An 18,196-nucleotide genomic window follows, 5' to 3' on the forward strand; every position below is an offset into this window, starting at 1 on the left:
CCTGAACAGCGCTATAATGGAGGATCAGTGGGTTAATTGGAAAGATGAGTGGAAAGTGATTGTCCCATCTCCTGCTGAGCACCTGCTGCCAAGTTAATTCATGCAGCCGTGCTGGAGGTTGTTCCTGGAGGAGATTCCTGCTGTTTTGTCAGCTACCGGTAAAGAGAATGTCCACAGAGAGGAGAAAGCAATGAGATAAACAGACTTTATTGCTAATCAGCTGCTAAGATTTATTTCCAAGTTGTCGGAACCAACTAAAACATCAGTTAGGGAGTCATTGTTCTTCACTCAAGAGTCACATCTCCAGCAATACCAAGGTGTATTTATTTTAGGACATAGCAAAGAAGGGAAAGGAATTTCTTGCTAAACAAAATTCCCAGGGCAAAACTGAGTACTTGCCATCCATTGGCAAAACCATTCGGCCACTTCACTTTGCTTTTCCTGTTGACTACTTTTGATTGCCAGTTTCTTCTCAGGCACGACAAATTCAACTTCAGTCTAACACAGCAGTTTTTAACAAAAAAACAACCCTGTGTAAAAAAGGAAAGGTTATTCTCTTCTCTCCTTGTCTTGCATTTCTTACATAGTACTAATTATTCAGCCATTTCAATTCCTTTTACACTTAAATAGTTCAGCTAAATGTCCCACATACATTGCTTATCTTTTACCTTATCTCATTTCTTTTGAACTTGAATTAATAACCATTACTGGTTTCTTACACTCACGGTAGCTTCACTGATTGGCAGGAACGGGCACTTTTATTTTCTCCATCCCTCCTTCCTGTTGTTTTTTTCTGCCCTCTTCCATTTGTCTCTTTATAGTACTCTTTTTTACTTTGTTTTACTTTCTGATTCTGGTTTATTAGAATTTTCTGAACTAGGCAGAGTAGCAGTGTGTCAGAAAGATGGAAGGGATACGAAGCTGTCACCAACAAGAGCAGCTTCTTTTCTTCATTTCTTCCTAAAGCAGGCGCCTTACCTCTTTTGCATTTCTGTAAAGGGCAGGGATGCTAGGGCTCAGCATATCAGTCCCTCCTCCAGCTTGGACAGAGGACTGTACCAGGCTTATAGGAAGGAACAGGCTGTATCAGTACAGATTTCTAGAGCACAAGAAGTCACTATGTAATAATATAACTGTAAAAGTCTCTGGAGTTCTGAATAACTGATTACAGATGTGACGCTTCTGAGTGGGATTTGCCTCAAAGACAGAAAGAGCTGGAAATTGAGCCCCACATATATTTTCTCCTTTGAAAGGTTAAAGCAAAAGGATTAAGGATGCAATTTATGCTGAGATATTTTTAATTTTGCAGGAGAAAGTCAAATGTACATAAAAATTTATTTTTCAGTATTTGAAAATGGCGTGGTGCGGAGGAGGAAAAGAATGCTATCAGATAAAAAAAAGTACCTTTTACATGTTACAATACGTGTGGTAGTCACTCTTACTTTGGTAAAGCTATACACACCAACATCCAGGAAAACTAGGTACAATATTATTTTACTCACATAATATTTCCCTTTGTTCCTTGCAGTTCAGCTAGAGAGCAAGCGTGAAGTGGTTTAACTTGTACACGTGTGGGTTTAAATCTCTTACACATTCAGCCAAGGAGGAGGAGTGCAGTTTTTGCTTAATTCTAAAGGTGTGCTAATTGTTGATTTAAAACATACTTGACTTTTCCACTGCATCATAGTGGCACATCTAACACTGGGTATCATCAAGGAGTTTGGTCCTATTTGAGTTGTCAGAATTCTTAAGAGCTTATATCTGAAATTTATCTTCAGTAAACACATATGCTTCCTTTAATTTTAAAAAGGGCACAAGGAAGGACTAGACTATTTATTTAGCTCCAGGGTGCCATCAGTTTTGATGTGACTGTTTCCAACTTGAATAGATAAAAACTCAGGATTCCTGGAACGAAAAATCATTAGGAATCCTTTTTGTTCTTCAAAGATATTATCAAGTGACCATATTTATGCTGCTTTATAAAGTAATTAATTTTTGGGTTGATCTTCATGTGTTACATACTCGAAATGCTTTGAAAAATGCTGAAATGATTACATAAACTGCAATATAAATTATAGTAAGAACATGTCTAGGCTGCAGAAGTGTGATTGGTAGGTGATTCCACCACGGAAGGGATACAGTAAGACTGCAAAATCAAAGACCCTGAACTTCAGGAAGAGCCTGCTTGAAGTTCAGTTTCTTAGTCACTGAATGGGAAAACAAGCTGCGTTTGTGCTCTTGTAGGAGACAGTTACCCCATGTGCTTAAATATAAAATAATCTTTCTTCATCTTTTGTTTTATGGCAGGAATGAATTAACTATAGGAGTTTATCTACTGATTGATATCTTGATATAGGTTCAGTACATCATAAAGTTTAGTGATATTTCATTCTGTAATCATTATACTCTGTAACTACCTTTATTCCATATCAGTATGGCTCCTTACTACGAAGGACTTCAATAATAAAATACTGTGTTTTAATTTTTTTTTTTTTGGATGTGAAAAATGCCTTTACAGTATTCACTTCATTAACGTTTTCCTCTTTGTCCTTCCCTGCAACTTTCTCTGGCTTTTGTACTTCATAGACTGCCAGCTATTTTGAACATATACGTGTCTTTTATGTTGGGGCAGTGATACATGCTGCACAAATACCATGAGCCACCAGAAATGTTCCTGGTGATCACAGTTAGTACAAATTAAACATTTCTAAACTGTTTCATGCTTTTGATTGAGCACCTGACCGATACCAAAATCAAAGTAGATACAAAGCTTTCTTACAGTCAATACATGTATATGCGTATACATGTTGTCATGCACTTGGATACCTTTTTTTGAATTAAACTCAATAATTGGGTCTTTATCGTATCTAAAATATCAGGATGCTTACTTTTGTTCACAATACTTGAGGAAAATTAACTTTGTTAGCACAGGAGAAGAGAGATTAATGAAAGGAGCTACAGTCTCCTTCTCTGGAATCTGATGTGCAGCTTTATTTTTAATTTGTCATTGGAGTCTTCAGTAACACACACATTCCTATTCTGTGTGTGCCAGAATCTTTTTATTAACTTTTGGTGTTATTTTTGGTGAAAGAACACAAACCCAAACTAGTACCAAGTCAATATGCACTCTGTTAGTATATAACTTATAATACTGAATTAATCTTTTTTTATTCCACAGAATAAAGCAGTTAAAAGCTATAGTGAATATTTAAGTATGTAAATAAATTAAAGTGTTCTGCAGATTTCACTAACCATTGTTTATACCTGAGCATTCTGGCACATAGAAGATCATTGATATTTGACAGTCATACGATGTTAGATGGCTAAAAGCTATAATTTTTGCAACAATACACAACAGAATTTATATGATTACTCTAAGTAAACAGGGCAACTATAAGAGGTTTAACTGTGTAATGTTATGTCTGGGTAGATATCATGTAGTCATATGCCTCTATATGTTTCTGAAGTTAAGTATCTGCATCTGTGTGCAGAGGTAAGAATGTCCTAGACTCATTTTCACTGGCTGCCTTCATAGGAGACACATTCTGTTTTGGTTTGTTCTGTTTTCATCATTGAGGCCAAATAAACATTTAGAATGCTGAAAATTAGGCCTACAAATTTTAATACATTCAGCTTTTCCTTTCTTTGTCTTCATATTGCTCACTAATAAAAAAAAAGAACCTTTTATAGCTGGCAAAATAATGTGCAATTTGTGCTTATAATGCATGGAACATTTGTTTTAATTGATGAACGTGCTTTATTAAGTTTGGGTTACTTTAACATTAATTTCATTTCTCTCTTTGTTGTACTGGTTGAATTTTTATGACTGTGTGACTTGAAAAACAGTAATGAATCATGACGGGAAGGCAACTATAGGGATGTATGCAGAGAAGAAAGTGAGGGGTTGCCATTATGATCATACCACGTAACACGAGAAAATGCGTACATTGCACCCCTTCAACTGGGGCATGGGCAGCCAGTCAGAAAGGGGAAGGATTTTTGTGTCACGTGCACCTGGCATTTTAGTATAATAAAGTATGTATGTGTTTGTATAGAGGCTTTTTGAACACATTAAGAAAAAGCTATGGTTTTAGCAGTTATTCTATGTGGTGAAACAATGCACATTTTCCCTTTTTCAGATAATACTCTCAGCATATTGGCAAAGCATAGTGGATTCAGCCGGCAGAAGCAAGAAGTATATCTACTGCCAATCGTAATAAGCGATAGTGGGAATCCTCCCATGAGCAGCACTAGCACTCTCACTATTCGAGTCTGTGGTTGCAGCAGTGATGGTATTGTCCAGTCCTGTAATGTTGAAGCATACGTACTTCCCATTGGACTCAGTATGGGGGCCCTAATTGCAATATTAGCGTGCATCATTTTGCTGCTAGGTATGTATTCATTTCACAGCCTGGTGTTCAAAATTTTTGTGATTTCCTGTGTGGCTGTAAGTAAGCAAGGAAGTCACATAGAAGGACATAAAATCGAACAGAATGTAATCTGCATTACTGTTAGGACTGCATCCCTGCTGTACTAAGAACAAAATCATATAAAGCAAAGTCCCAATCCTGAGTAGTCTTACACACAAGGTACATAGTAAACAGGTATGGAATATAAAACAGGAAATCAAATCAGGTATGTTAAGCAGCAAGGTGAACACAGTATATACTGCGCGTGATGGAAAATGGATTTGTTATATCTTGTAAGACTTGTATGAGTTTGCTCTGGATTGTAATGGCATAAGAGACATTACAGTTTTACAAGATAAGAAGCACTGTATATTTTAATAAAACATACAAAATTTGTATACGACATCAAGCAAGTAGGGGAGAGAACAATGAAGGAAGAGGCCTATTTCTGCGCTTTGCAGCTTCACTTTGTAACTGAGATTTACATCAGTAACTGAGATTTCAGCATTAAGCTGCAAAAACAACAGCGTAACCAATTTAGAGCTTCTTATGCATCTGTCCATGATTCTAAAACTGACGTATCTAAGCTCTTTCTTTCTCCCTTACTGTCTCGTTCTCTTTTCAGTTATATTGTGTGAGCCTGTTGCAAAACGTGAAAAAAAAGAAACCAATTTCCTTCTGTCACCAAGGCTATGTTTTCAGAAAAAACATCCTCTTGATTTTGGAGAACTCCATCCATAATGTAGATCATTATAGACTATGTTCAATGAATCACAATAGCTTGACTTCACCTAGGTTTGTAACTTTTCCAAAGGGAAAAGTTGTCTAAATTTGAGGCTTAAAAATGGAAGTATGTGAAATCTTATTGCTGATATAAAATTGAATTTCCGATGTAAATATGAGCTGATAATAGAAAACTAGAGGACTAACAAGAGCTTCTAATCAAATTTGCATCACTTGATTCGGCTTGAAGTTGTAGGTCTTTCAGGTTCTCACTACCCTTATTACTCTTATTTTCACAAAAAGCAACTAACACCTTCCACAACTGTGCTTAACATGTAGTGCTTTGATTGGAAAATTTCACCTAATCAGCCTGTGATGCTTTCTTTGCAGTCATTGTGGTGCTGTTTGTAACACTAAGAAGACACAAGAATGAGCCTCTAATCATCAAAGATGATGAAGATGTGAGGGAAAATATTATTCGCTATGATGATGAAGGAGGTGGAGAAGAAGACACAGAAGCTTTTGACATTGCAACTTTGCAAAATCCAGATGGAATTAATGGATTTTTGCCTCGTAAGGATATTAAGCCTGATCTTCAATTTATGCCCAGGCAGGGTCTTGCACCTGTTCCTAATGGTGTTGATGTTGATGAATTTATTAATGTAAGGCTTCATGAAGCCGATAATGATCCCACGGCTCCACCATATGACTCTATCCAGATTTATGGCTATGAAGGAAGAGGGTCAGCGGCTGGTTCCCTTAGCTCATTGGAGTCCTCTACATCAGACTCAGATCAGAATTTTGACTACCTCAGTGAATGGGGTCCTCGCTTTAAAAGACTTGGAGAACTTTACTCAGTTGGAGAAAGTGACAAAGAAACTTGACAGTGGATTACAAACTTTTTCACTGTTGACTTAATGATCATGTAATATTCTAGGGCCACTGCTGTTAGTTAAAACTAATGTGGCTTTTTGTTTTAGAGGCAAGTTTAGCGCCAGTCATCTATAAAATCAACTACATTGTAATGTTGAACCAAAAAAAAAAAAAAGTATATGTTAGGAGGTTAAGTCTTGTGGAGTGTGAAGTAAAGTATGTGGAGTGTCTAGAAGTCTTTGGATATTTGATATTCACTTGACCACTCTGAAGATGGAGATTTGGATCTTTGATTATCTTCAGTGAGTGAAAAGAATAAAAAGAAATTGGTGCTTTCTTAGAAAATGGACTTGCAGGGATTTTGCTGTTGAACAGTAGCTCCTGCCAGTATGTGTAAAGCTAATGGTTTGTTTCTGCATTGCCAACAAAGATCCCACCACAGAAATGTTAAAAGCAATATCTTGGTCTTCTTAGCAATGCTGAATAGAAATAGCATTGTAAATTCCTACTGGCTTCTACTGTGCAGTGACCATACATTGTACATACAGTAATTGTTGGCCACGTAACCACAGACTGAATATCATCCTTAAATATTGTGTCAAGCCTTAAAATATTCACATGTTCTTAATCCATTCCAGTGATGGGTAATAAATCCTACTAATGTGCAGAGATTCAGAGGCAGGGCTACAAAACCTTGCTTTACAAAAGGATCTTTTTCTAGAAGAAGGATCAATCCTGTGCTTCGTCTTCTGAAAGGAAAGAAAAAACTGTGAAAGGGGGATGGACTTACATATATGAAAGAATGGCTGATTTTATTGCTAAAGATCGAATTTATTTGTTTAATCTTTGAAATAAATATTTTATTGATGTCCATTACTGCTTTTATTTATTAAGACTGATAATCTATAGAGTAAGATTATGAAGAAAACTAAATTATATCCGTTAGATTTTTTTCTATATATAATGAATGTTTAATACATGTACATTTTGAAAAGAAAAATGACAAATTGTTGCAGATTAAAGCAGTAACCTATCCATTTGCAGTAGCTGAATTTTAAGAGAATGCTGGCAAGAATAAAACTTTCCCAGAGAAAACTTTTGACAGTTTTATATCTTCTTCATAAATCTAGTACCTGGTGTTTTTAATACAAGCACAAACAGCTGGAAGTAAACTGGTTCATGTGAATATTTAAACTATAGACTTTTAGAAATCCACACATAACACAGTACAGTAAAAAACATGCTTATAGTTCTCCACTGTATTAGAGCAGGAACCAGTGTGTACATAATTTTACTGCTTATGTTATTAGCGTTTCTTTTCTATAATATTCATAGTGATGCACCAGGGCTCTTGCACACAGAGAAAGAACAACACTAGAAGCTGCAAGCATACTCAATTTGTAATGCAAACTTGCCATTTAGAAGTAGCAATTGTATAATAAAACTACGTATTACATGCAAATCATTTTAATTTTCTACTTTGTTTTGAAGCTATATTATTGTTTGTTTATTTACTCCATGTATTGTATTCAGAGAAACTCCTGTATTGTTTCCTACTTTGTGAAATATATTTTTATAAATACTTTTCTTGTTATTGCTTTTCTTTCAGTTTTACCTGTACACTGCAGAAAGGAATCTGCCTGAATAACTTCATAGTTTGTTGAGGAATGTAGTTCCTTCAAAATCATTTATTTATTAGTTGAATGCAGTCAAAATAAAAAAGGATAATTCTTGAAGCATTTTTTGATAGCGTTTGCAGAATTAGATATGCAGCAGCCTGTGACCACAGCAGTTATGTGTGTCTAATTCACTGCGCCATGCTGAAAAATAACCTCACACTTTTTTTGTTGAAGTATTGCTAGAAAAAACAATCCCCTCTCTTTAAGCTCCTCAGTAATGTTTGTTCTACAAACAAAAATGTCTTAATACATCACCCCCAATTTTGCTTGTATTTCAAAATGGAAACATTTACTTTGCTTTAGCTGTGGCATGGCTGGTTTTAATGATTGTAGTTTGTGGACAACTAATATGGTAAGACCACTTCTATATGTATTATAAAAATTTTATTGAAATTAATGAAGTATCCAGTTCATTTAAGTTACACTGCATTAAAAAAAATGCCTCTGAATAACTTTATCTAGTAATTTTGGTGATACTATAAACTAAACAGTGAAGTTATCTTAAGATAGAAAAGAAGCAGTCATCAAGATTCAATGAAATCAAACATATTTATGTAACAGTCTGTAGTGACAGTGAAACACATTCTTACTAATCACTTGCACCAAGTGCCAGGGTGTTCTGAATTGCCATGCCAAATCTAATAGTAGTGTAAATGCAAAAGTCTGATTCGAAACTTAGACTGAGCCAATTTCTAGTCTACATCCCACTCCTGGGTGCAAAGGAAGGTGCTGTGAGATATGGATCACATTATTGTCTATAGTCACATAAGCGTTTAGGGCAAGTAGCTCTGACTATGAGTTATAGTTTGTACTGTAGAGGTTTGCAAAGCTCTTTTGTAGGAAAACTCACAAATGGATAACCTTCTGATTGCCTTTTTGATTGAAAGTTCCATCTGAGACCACGACAGCGCATTCAGTAATAAGATTTCCAGGAAAAAAAATCCCATCACTGGCACTGTAGGAGAGGCAAAGCATGACAGAAATCTCATCATTGTCAGTCAAAAAGAGCTGGTAGCTACTACTGCTGGGCATAGCTGTAAATTGTGCATTTATACAGGTTTTAAACATGAATATCTACAATGCAAAGGGGAGAAAAAAAATAATGAATTTGTGATCTGTCAATAGCAATGTGCTATTTCTTGCAGTCATTGCTGCTCCACCAAAGGGAAATGATTCATTCTACAAAGTTATTCTGTGTAATTTGAATATAAAATTTCTACCGATGCATGTTAGAGGGTTAAATGTTGATCATTCAGTTTTCCAGGACTTGCTCCTTTTTTTGACAATGAAATTAACTCGGTATAAAATTGTTCTGGATAACAACGGTATTTAGGGGGATTAGAATCATATCGTTCTACATTTCACATCTAGATTTAGACATATTAGCGACATTCTTTTTAAGCATGTAAAAATGGTAATTCATCTTTTTCAACAACATTTAATTAGCAATTGACTCATTGTAAGTGACAAGGAAAATGCATTAAATTAGAATTATTAATACTGATAAATTTGAGAATTAAATTCTCAAAATCTTTTACAAGTGCCAAGCGCCTTAGAGTCCCATTGATTCTGGCTTGCCTTCACCTAGCTATGTCTCATACTCATTTGTCAGAACTGCTAAAGTAAATCATCCCACACATAAAAGCTGGAATTCTAATTTTTTGGCCTGGATGTCGTCCAGTCACAAAATTCAGCTCACACATTTAAATATGCAAGTAATGTGAAGTGAATGTGTGTACATGTTTACTAATTATAACTCAGATGACTAAAGGTCTTCAACATGTTCTGTCCTTGACAGTAGCTGAAAGCATATGCTATTTGTGTGCTATGACCTTGAAATCAAATCATGGAAAGCTCATTTTCACCTGATATCATTTGTACCTTTTTGTCTATGATGAATTTGAAATAACTGTGAAATATACTGGAGAAAAAATGGCTGAAGATTTTCATTTAAATCAGCAGTTGCTGATCACAGGAGAAACATTTAACACTATGGCAACTCCAAATACCATCAACTATGTTGCAGCGCAGCAGTAACAATTCTCAATCTGGCAAACAGACAGAATATCTGCAAAATAGTATGTCTGAAATAACTTTATTTGTACAGCTCTGCTAGGGATGGCTCGGCTGATTTTAATACACAGAGAAAAATAATTGATTATACTATATCCATACAGTTACATGTACATGTGGCAATTTTTTTTAACAGCCTGCATGGTCATTGAATCCTAGAAATGGGACACATATTCACAAGTATTTCTGATCAAAAGAAGTGAAAAGCACTTACGCAAAAAAAAATACTTTTCAGATTTGGAAATTTTTTAGCAGTGGCAGGATGTCCTAGCAAATTAAAGCTTAGTAAAAGGGAAAAAAAAAAGTGGGAGTATTCACCATTATTAGAGTTTGCTTTCACAATGGATCAGGTGTCATTAGCAGCAGAGAGAAATAGAGAGCATTGACGGAGTGAGCGAGCGGTGGAAGCGTTCTGTAGTCTATCGTTCAGATAAGTTGGACTTGTATTATTTCTACATTTGTACACTATTTGTGCAAGATAATATTCTGGCTTTGCAGAAGGTGGAAACCAATTTAACTTGCTGTATAATTCACTGTGATGGGTTTTGTAATCACACTGCAAAATGAGTCTAGCTGCTGTATTATACAATACTGATACTGGCTTATGTGCTGCAGAACTAGTCCCTCTCCAAATAATGTCATAGTATTCTAAATGAGAAAATATAAAAGCCCTGACAATGCTTTTTGTGCAACTGCAACTAAGACATCTTCCAAAACAGCTAATAAAAGCAAGCTGAAACACAGAGTTTCTGGCAGAGCCTTGTAAATGTGCTCATTAGCATTGCAGCACAACTACTCCTTATTTTTCTCCTCCCCACCACCCCCCCTTGCAAAAATTAAACCAGCGAAATGATCAAAATGAAAATTTCAGCCTTCTCTTCAGAGGGGATATATAGTAATTTACAAAATTCTCTTTCTTCTCATTCCACTATTTCAGATGCTGGCTTAAATGAAGCCTGTATGATGATAACAGGCAGACAGAGGGGATGAGTAGAGGCTACCTGTTTCATTACATGAACGGAGGAAGCGTTTATGGTCTGAGGACAGCAGTACCCTCTCCTCAATTCTCGTAAAAACAAAAATGTTGCAGATGTTCCCCTAGCGCATTCTCATCACCCCACATATAATCCAGGGAAAGATCCTCCTCAATCTATACAAAATCGAACTGTTCTTTCTTCTATGCATCCCCAACGAACTACTTAAAGTCTGATACCGGCATCTCAAATTCTTATTCATCAAACGAACGCAGGCCATCTATTCTGTGGTAGATACCTATATACAGACTCACTCCATGGTGCTTATGAACACATAGATTTGTTTCTTTACTGATGTGGAAAGGTTCTGATTTGTGAAGTTTGGAATAACCAGCCAGTAAGACGGAAGGCACACAGCATGGATAACTGATGGTTAAAACAAATGGGTATTTATAGAATGGGTCCTGAGTTTGTACCTTACTTGGATTTTCATGTTGTCTAGGTCTAACCTTTGTTTTTTACCTTCAAAATATTTTTTTAACAGAAAAAAGTCAATTCCCTGCTCTTCATAACAACTTGGTTTTTGAATTATAAATCAGGTCTTATGTTTGGGGGGAAGGTGTAGGGGGTCTTTTTGTCATTTCTTTCTTTGTCAATGGAACTTTCACTGATGGCAACATTGACACAGTTCATTCTGCTAAATTTCACAAGCTGACAGTTTTAACAATTAATATGAAAATAAAAGATGTACATTCTTAAAAACTGAAATATAATTTATGTAATTGGAAGCAATGCACAACCAGTTGAATCACCTTTAAAATAAACTCCAACAGTCCCACATTCCCAGACACAGATGTGATCACTTTTGGAGTCATTGGCAAATCCACTGGCATACCTGTATTCACATGCAGTTGGTATGAGTTTTACATGCAAGGGAATACCTCAGTCTCTTTAGATACTGTTGAAGGTTGTTTCCTATATTTTATCAAAAAAAGTATGTAATGACTTAAACCTATGAACAAGGAAAGAATAGTTTTTTTATGCTCAAAAACACATGCACAAATAGAACCCAGAGCTGAATTCAAAGTCCTGGTCCAGTATCTCACCTGTGAGATACAGGCAAGTGGAGAGCTGATTAGAGGTAAGTAACATTATTTCGGCAATAGATATGACCTCCCTCCTTCACACAACCAAGGGGTCTTGTTGCACCTATCAAGCACATGGGTATTTCACAGGTTACCCGAGGCAGGGGGTTATCCCAGCCTCCTGCCAGGTAAGTTCCATGGCAAAGTGGGGCAGGTGGCCAAGAGCCTGTCATCTACAGAACGGTAGATGTAGCTTTATAGTCTTTGTATTACAAGAGCTTTTACAGTCTTCCAGTCAGCACTGGCTTCTTTTCAATTTCTGCAGGTTCAGGTCTTAACTGTTTCAAGCCGTAGCAACCCAGTATAACCTGTTATACCAAATAAAGGCAGGGTATTGTTAGGTAAAATGTCATTGCAACACTGAGCAGGAGATACAATTAATCCTTGCAGAAAAAGGTCAAGTATGAATCATCAAATGCTGCAGGGTTTTAATGGATATTTTCCAACCCTCTTATTTCACAAGAAACAGCAGCCATTTATTTTATTGTATATAATACTTCTTCCTTAAATAAAAGTAACAGCTGATGATAAAGGGGCTTTATTTAAACTGTCATAATGTCTGCTGGTTCTTTTTTATAATTTAGAAAACAAACAGGAAATTTTCAGCCCATGATTGCATAGACTCAGCCTAATATATGACCAGAGCAGAAGACTACATTACCCTCTTCTTTCTGTCCCATCCTCATGAATCCTTTTGGCTTGTTTAATTAATTAATTAATTAAATTTAGCATTGTGTCTGGTCTTGTCCCTGTGGCAGCTTGTTTGAGAGCTTTTTGACTCAAGAAAGAACGCTTTCCTTTCAGGTAGTGTGCTAATGTCAGCTTAGAGAAGAAAAGTATTATCTTATGAACCTGTGATTGCCTTAATAACTGCTTTTCAAGTTTTTCCACAGTTTCTGTTGCCGAATATATTTTATCATTTAAAGATGCATAAAAGAATTAGGTGATTGAGGTTTTTGCAACCTTAATGTGACACAAACAGAATTTATTAATTTTGAGAATCTACTTATCATGATGGTCAAATGAGTACACAATGATGGGAAAGTTTTGTTGTCACAAACCAACTTCTAGTTGAGAATAGAAACAAAAAAGAAAGACATTTAAAATTAAAAAAATAAATCCATATATCTTTTCCTAAATTTTCGAAGTGATTCAGTCCAGCTTTAATTTTCATTTCCCACATATGGATTCTAATAATCCCCAAAGGTACTTAAAGGTACTTGCACTGAAATCAACATCTGCCAGCTAGCTTTGCATGACAAAGGGGGCTGGATTTAGCCCCAGGAAATGCTACTCTGAATGTTTACGTTGTTTACAGTACATGGATAAAATCCTTATTCTCCACTCAGGAATTGATATAATGTGTTTTTTTGATAGAAAGTTACATTTTCCATTGAAAACTCTGTCTCCACTGCTGAACATTCTTGGGTTCTTCCTACATCATTCAAGCCTGATTGTAAGTACCAATATACACGGAACTTTGGCAAACTGAAATCTATTGTTTGTCCTTATGAAAAACTGAGCAGTAGCTGTAACATTTTATTTCAGTAATATTTTCAGTGCTTTGTGGACTATTTTGTGGAAACAAATACATATGCTGACAGTCATAGAAAAATTATTTCTATTAAGAGAAGACACATTATTGCTGCAAGTGGTCCTTTCATGTGGATCATGAAAATTGATGGCCTGATATCTCTTGAGTTTTCAACAAGGAATTATGGGAGCGGTAGTCCTCATGAAGAGCTTGCATACATTCAATGTGAGAACTTCAGAGTGAACAGGAGGCTTACACAGTGTAAGAAAAGTTGTTAGGAAGACAGAAGTTGTGTTCCAGGTTTTAGCGCTATGCTGTTAAATGCTTCCTCATCCTAATTTTTTGTTCTCATATGAGACTAGAAAACAGTAGAAACAGTAGAAAGCATTTCCGAGACTGGACCTAGCCATACAAACTTTGGTTGGAAAGTAAGCAACCCTTTTGTTATACAGTAGGCTAAGGTAGAGAAGGAAGTGCGTGAGGCTCCATACAGTGCGATACGTTATTGTAGAGATTTTTGTGAGTAAGGAACGTACTACTCACTAAAGGGGTAATGACCTGCTTAGTCCTAGCAAGTGGCTGCTGCACCAGGTGTGAATGCTGTAGACTGAGAAGGGCTAATTGGCTATTTCTGTTTTGGCATTTGTTTCTGATTGCTTTCAGGTGGAAGGTGAAGCACAAAAAAACACGGAAGAAACAAACTGAGGCACTAAGTCAGATGTAATACAACACATCCTCATCTAACCTAATACCTGAGCAGGTAAGTGTACAGCAATCATTTTTGTATTCGTCCTAGGAACCCAAATATTTTTTTCTTTGAAAGCTGAAATTCAAATTATGAATATTTAGAAGTACTTATAGAATGTCATTTATGTTCATAGCACTTGGTGCTTTATGTAAAACATTCAAACAAGTTTCTAGAAGTTGTGAAGGGCTAATGATGAAAAAGGGGTACAGCTGAAAAAAGAAAAAAAATTGCTGCTGTGAATAGTTCACCTAGCTCAAAGGGTAAAAGCTTCCCCTGTGCAGGGAACTAGAGGGAGACCTATATACCACTTAATTAACACTTAAACCCACAAAATATGGCCCTCAGCACCGCAGTGATTTTCTCTGAGGACACAAACATAGAGAATAGGCTTCAAACTTGCAGGCTATTGCCATTATGTTGGCAGTCTCATACATCATTGTAACTTTCATGCCTGTACCCAATGGCTTTACAATTCCGTAGTGCAGTGTAAGCTGAAAACGTTCAAAATTGTACCAGTCAGCTGGTGAGAATTCAAATAATGTACAAGAGTTGAAAGTGAATGAGTAGCTAAAACATAAAGTGTCACTTATAATCAAATCACTGTGTTGCAATCTAAGCCTGAGTATAATTATTTTTAGTATGTATGCAGTAAACCCCAAATCAGATTGGGAATGTAGTGATTTCTGGGATGAGTAGCAAAGCAGAAAGCAGTACAAATGAGAATAAAAAAACCCAGAATTTCTTTCTCCCAAATACATTATAAACATGAGACAGAGTATGTGTGTGAAGTATGGGAGAGAATGACAACAAAATTATCAAAATTTTGAAAAACAGTCTGCAATGGATATTTAACTCCCTGAAAGTCAAGTCTTTATAAAAAGGATTAATGGTCTATTTTATACAGTTCTCAAGCATGTCTACTGTGGTGAGATAACTTTTAGAAAACTTATACATCTACTCAGGTTATTTTTTTCATTACTCTTATCTGCAACACAAGCAACTTTATTTTTTCTTGTTATAAAAGGAATCTTCATTAGAGTCCCATGATCTGAGCAATAATATATGTCTCATCATTTCACTATGCCTTAAATAAAATTTCTTATTTCAGATTGCCTTTCACCTAAAGGTGAAAGACAATCAAACATCTTACGGTATTTCTTTCTGGTGTTGCAATATTTCATCTCTTTGATTTGATGATGTTTATACAGCTCCTTTGCCTATTGCTAACTGAAGGAAAGATATGTGAGGTCATCATCTTTTTACAAAAAGGAACCATCCTGGTCAATTTCAGAGAAACAGCATCGGATTCAGTAGAATTTCACAGCAACAAAGGAATATAGTAAATTTTTTTCTTTAGAGACCATTTTCCAAAACAAATGGATTTGCCCATCACCACTAATTTGTACGTGTATTAGGGAGAGAACTGCAGTGATCCCGATGATGTTAGTATTGATGTTAAAAAAGAGCTAAATAACTCAGAAGTTCTTCTTGAAGTCACAGGTTTAAGCCTGAATTTGATTGCCAGTCAATCCTTCAGTGTGATACACACACTGTGGCCAATACTGACTGAGCTGGGAATGAGCATACACTCTGCACAGCTGTCTAGCAGGCAGTGAATATCACACAGGCATGACGCCAGACAGCAGTCTCATATTTTCCATAGAATCATAGAAAAAATTAGTTTGGAGTACACCTCCTGAGGTCTCTAGTCCAACCTCATTCTCAAAGCCCTAACTTCAAAAGCAGACAACGTTGTGCAGGTCTTTGTACAATTAAATTCTGAAAGTATCCAAGGATGGAAATTCCATAGCCTCTCTGTGCATCTAACCATCTACACATCCTTTTTAGTTCCATATTTCTGAAAAATTATTATGTTTGCTGTGAAAAGTAACAAGCCTAAACTGCGCTAGAGAATGAAAAGGATTGTTTGTTTAGTCTGGAAAAGAGATGGATAATGGGGAACCTAGTGGGAGTCTTCAAATACCTGAAGGGGGATAATAACGAAAGAGAGAGTCGGACTCTTCCCAAAAGCACCCAGGGAAAGGGTAAGAGTCAATGACCACAACTTGCAACAAAGGCAATTCTGAGTGGATAGAAGGAAAGAATCTTCATAATAGAAATGGTAAAGACCCTGGGGTGGATGTTGGCATAAACCAATATGCTAAGTCGAAGTCCATGAGAGCTTCAGTGATTGCAGCCATGGGCTGACTTCAGCATTTAGCTTTTTTTTTTTTAAGTTGAACGTAAAAGAAAAAACAAACAAACAAACAAAAAACCCCACAAACCCCAACACAACAAATCACTAACACCCCCACCCCCCCAATATTTCTGGATCAGCTGGCTGTATCTGACTGTTATTATCCATGTATTTAAAAAAGCACAGTAAGAATCAATTAACTAAGAAATTTCATGAAGACTGCACCTCAAATAAATGTGAGGAGAGGTACTGAAAGATTCTGAGAAATATTTAGAGATCTGCTCCCCTGCTGGTAGAAGTTCTAAATAAGTCCAAAATTTGTAGTGGTTTCCTTTCCCCTTTGAGTCTGGAATGTCTTTCCATGAAAACCAGTATATGAGGAAACACTATATGTGGATGTATTCTTTGGATGCATTCCTGGGACTATCTATTTAGGTGTAGCCTAAATGAGCTCAGGTTTATCAGAAAGTGTTATTCTGTCTCACCAGAGGATCAGAGTATGACTTTTTTGCTCTTTCATGGTAATACTGAACATATTACTAAGTGTGAGTAAAGAAAGGCATTAGAATCAAAACCACAAAATATGAAGATTAGACATAAAATATCTAGTTGCCTGTAAGAATAATTCCTCTTGAGAGCAGAAAAAAGGACTTGTTTTGTAAAAATATGCAATAAGCTTAAAGAAGTCATACGATACTATAAATAACTTGAATTTTTGAGTAGGAATTGTCATTGTAATACATGGATCAATAAAGAGGATTTATATAGTTCCCAAGCAGATACTTCAGAACAATGGTCAATTTCTCATTACCCTTTACTCTGTGCCTGTCTTATTTTATGTGCTATTCTCTCAAAAAATATTCCTGACTTATGTCTGTGTGCTTTGCTGATGATGTTCCTGTGGAACGTGTTGCATGCCAAACTTTTTATTTGATGTGGGATGACCAGAAAAAAAAAAATCAACCCTTCTGCCAAGTCTCTTCTCTCCCAGCTCCTCTCTGTTTTCTGACATGAAAGTAGATGTATTTTACTAAGGTGAATGTCATTTAGTCAGTTATTTTTTTTAATTATAACCCCCTTTGGAATGGTATAGATGAATTGTATGTTCATCGCATATTTTGAGGTGTGTTTGAATTCTGGGTAATAAGTGATTTTTTTAATCATAACTTCATTCATTTAAACGGGCGTGTTACATGCCAAAAAAGCGTATCTTTCAGGAACTCGTACTGTGTTTATGGATATCAGTGTGAAAAGAACAGAAGATGAACTTGTTTTAAATTACAGGGTCTCTGAAAAAAATTAAAATGTGACATTCAAGCTAGATAATTCCTGAAGTCTATCTCATCAATAAAGAAAGAACAGGAACAATTTGCCCTTATATTGCCTGAGGTTAGTGGAAAGGTAGGAAAGAAGGAAAAAAGGAGCGAATGTATTGGTGAGAGACAGAATTATAATGGAAATTAAAAAAAACCTGCTGCTATTCACACGAGGTTCCTAAAGCATTAGCCTGGTTATTTGCCTCCATAGTGGAGCAGAGAAAGAACACATTAATAGTTTAATTAATAGCCAGACTTTAGAGACTCTAGGACTTCAAGACACTAAGAATTTTTTCTTGGAGAGATTGATTCCATCAAGAGTCTAAGAGAATTGAAGGGGAGGTATATACTTCTGTCTGTTTGATGTACATTATTAAATGTTTCCATTACTGTAGTAGCTGAATGCCTTGCCATTTTTAACAGTTAGAACACATGTATGTTGTAACAATATGCTATTAACCACCTTCCGCAAATTAAGGAACTGAAACAGAGATGCTAAAGGACTCGTGTAGGGTCACACAGAAA

The 18,196-nt window shown here is 36.0% G+C and overlaps 1 protein-coding gene across 4 annotated transcripts in view; it reads left to right on the forward strand.

Annotated features, from left to right (window-relative positions):
- The window catches only part of CDH8 (cadherin 8), a 148,986-nt gene extending 141,433 nt beyond the window's left edge, over positions 1–7,553 (forward strand). For 3 of the 4 annotated variants that reach the window (XM_063334648.1, XM_063334649.1, XM_063334651.1), the window contains 2 exons: positions 4,140–4,391; positions 5,523–7,553. In XM_063334648.1, coding sequence (XP_063190718.1) covers positions 4,140–4,391; positions 5,523–6,016 — 746 coding nt within the window. In that variant the 3' untranslated portion in view covers positions 6,017–7,553. Of the gene's footprint in view, positions 1–4,139; positions 4,392–5,522 lie in introns of those variants that run through there. The other variant, XM_063334650.1, reaches the window with a different exon arrangement.
- The last annotated feature ends 10,643 nt before the right edge of the window (positions 7,554–18,196 follow it).

Source organism: Chroicocephalus ridibundus, chromosome 4, assembly GCF_963924245.1.
Source record: "Chroicocephalus ridibundus chromosome 4, bChrRid1.1, whole genome shotgun sequence".
Lineage (NCBI taxonomy): Eukaryota > Metazoa > Chordata > Aves > Charadriiformes > Laridae > Chroicocephalus > Chroicocephalus ridibundus.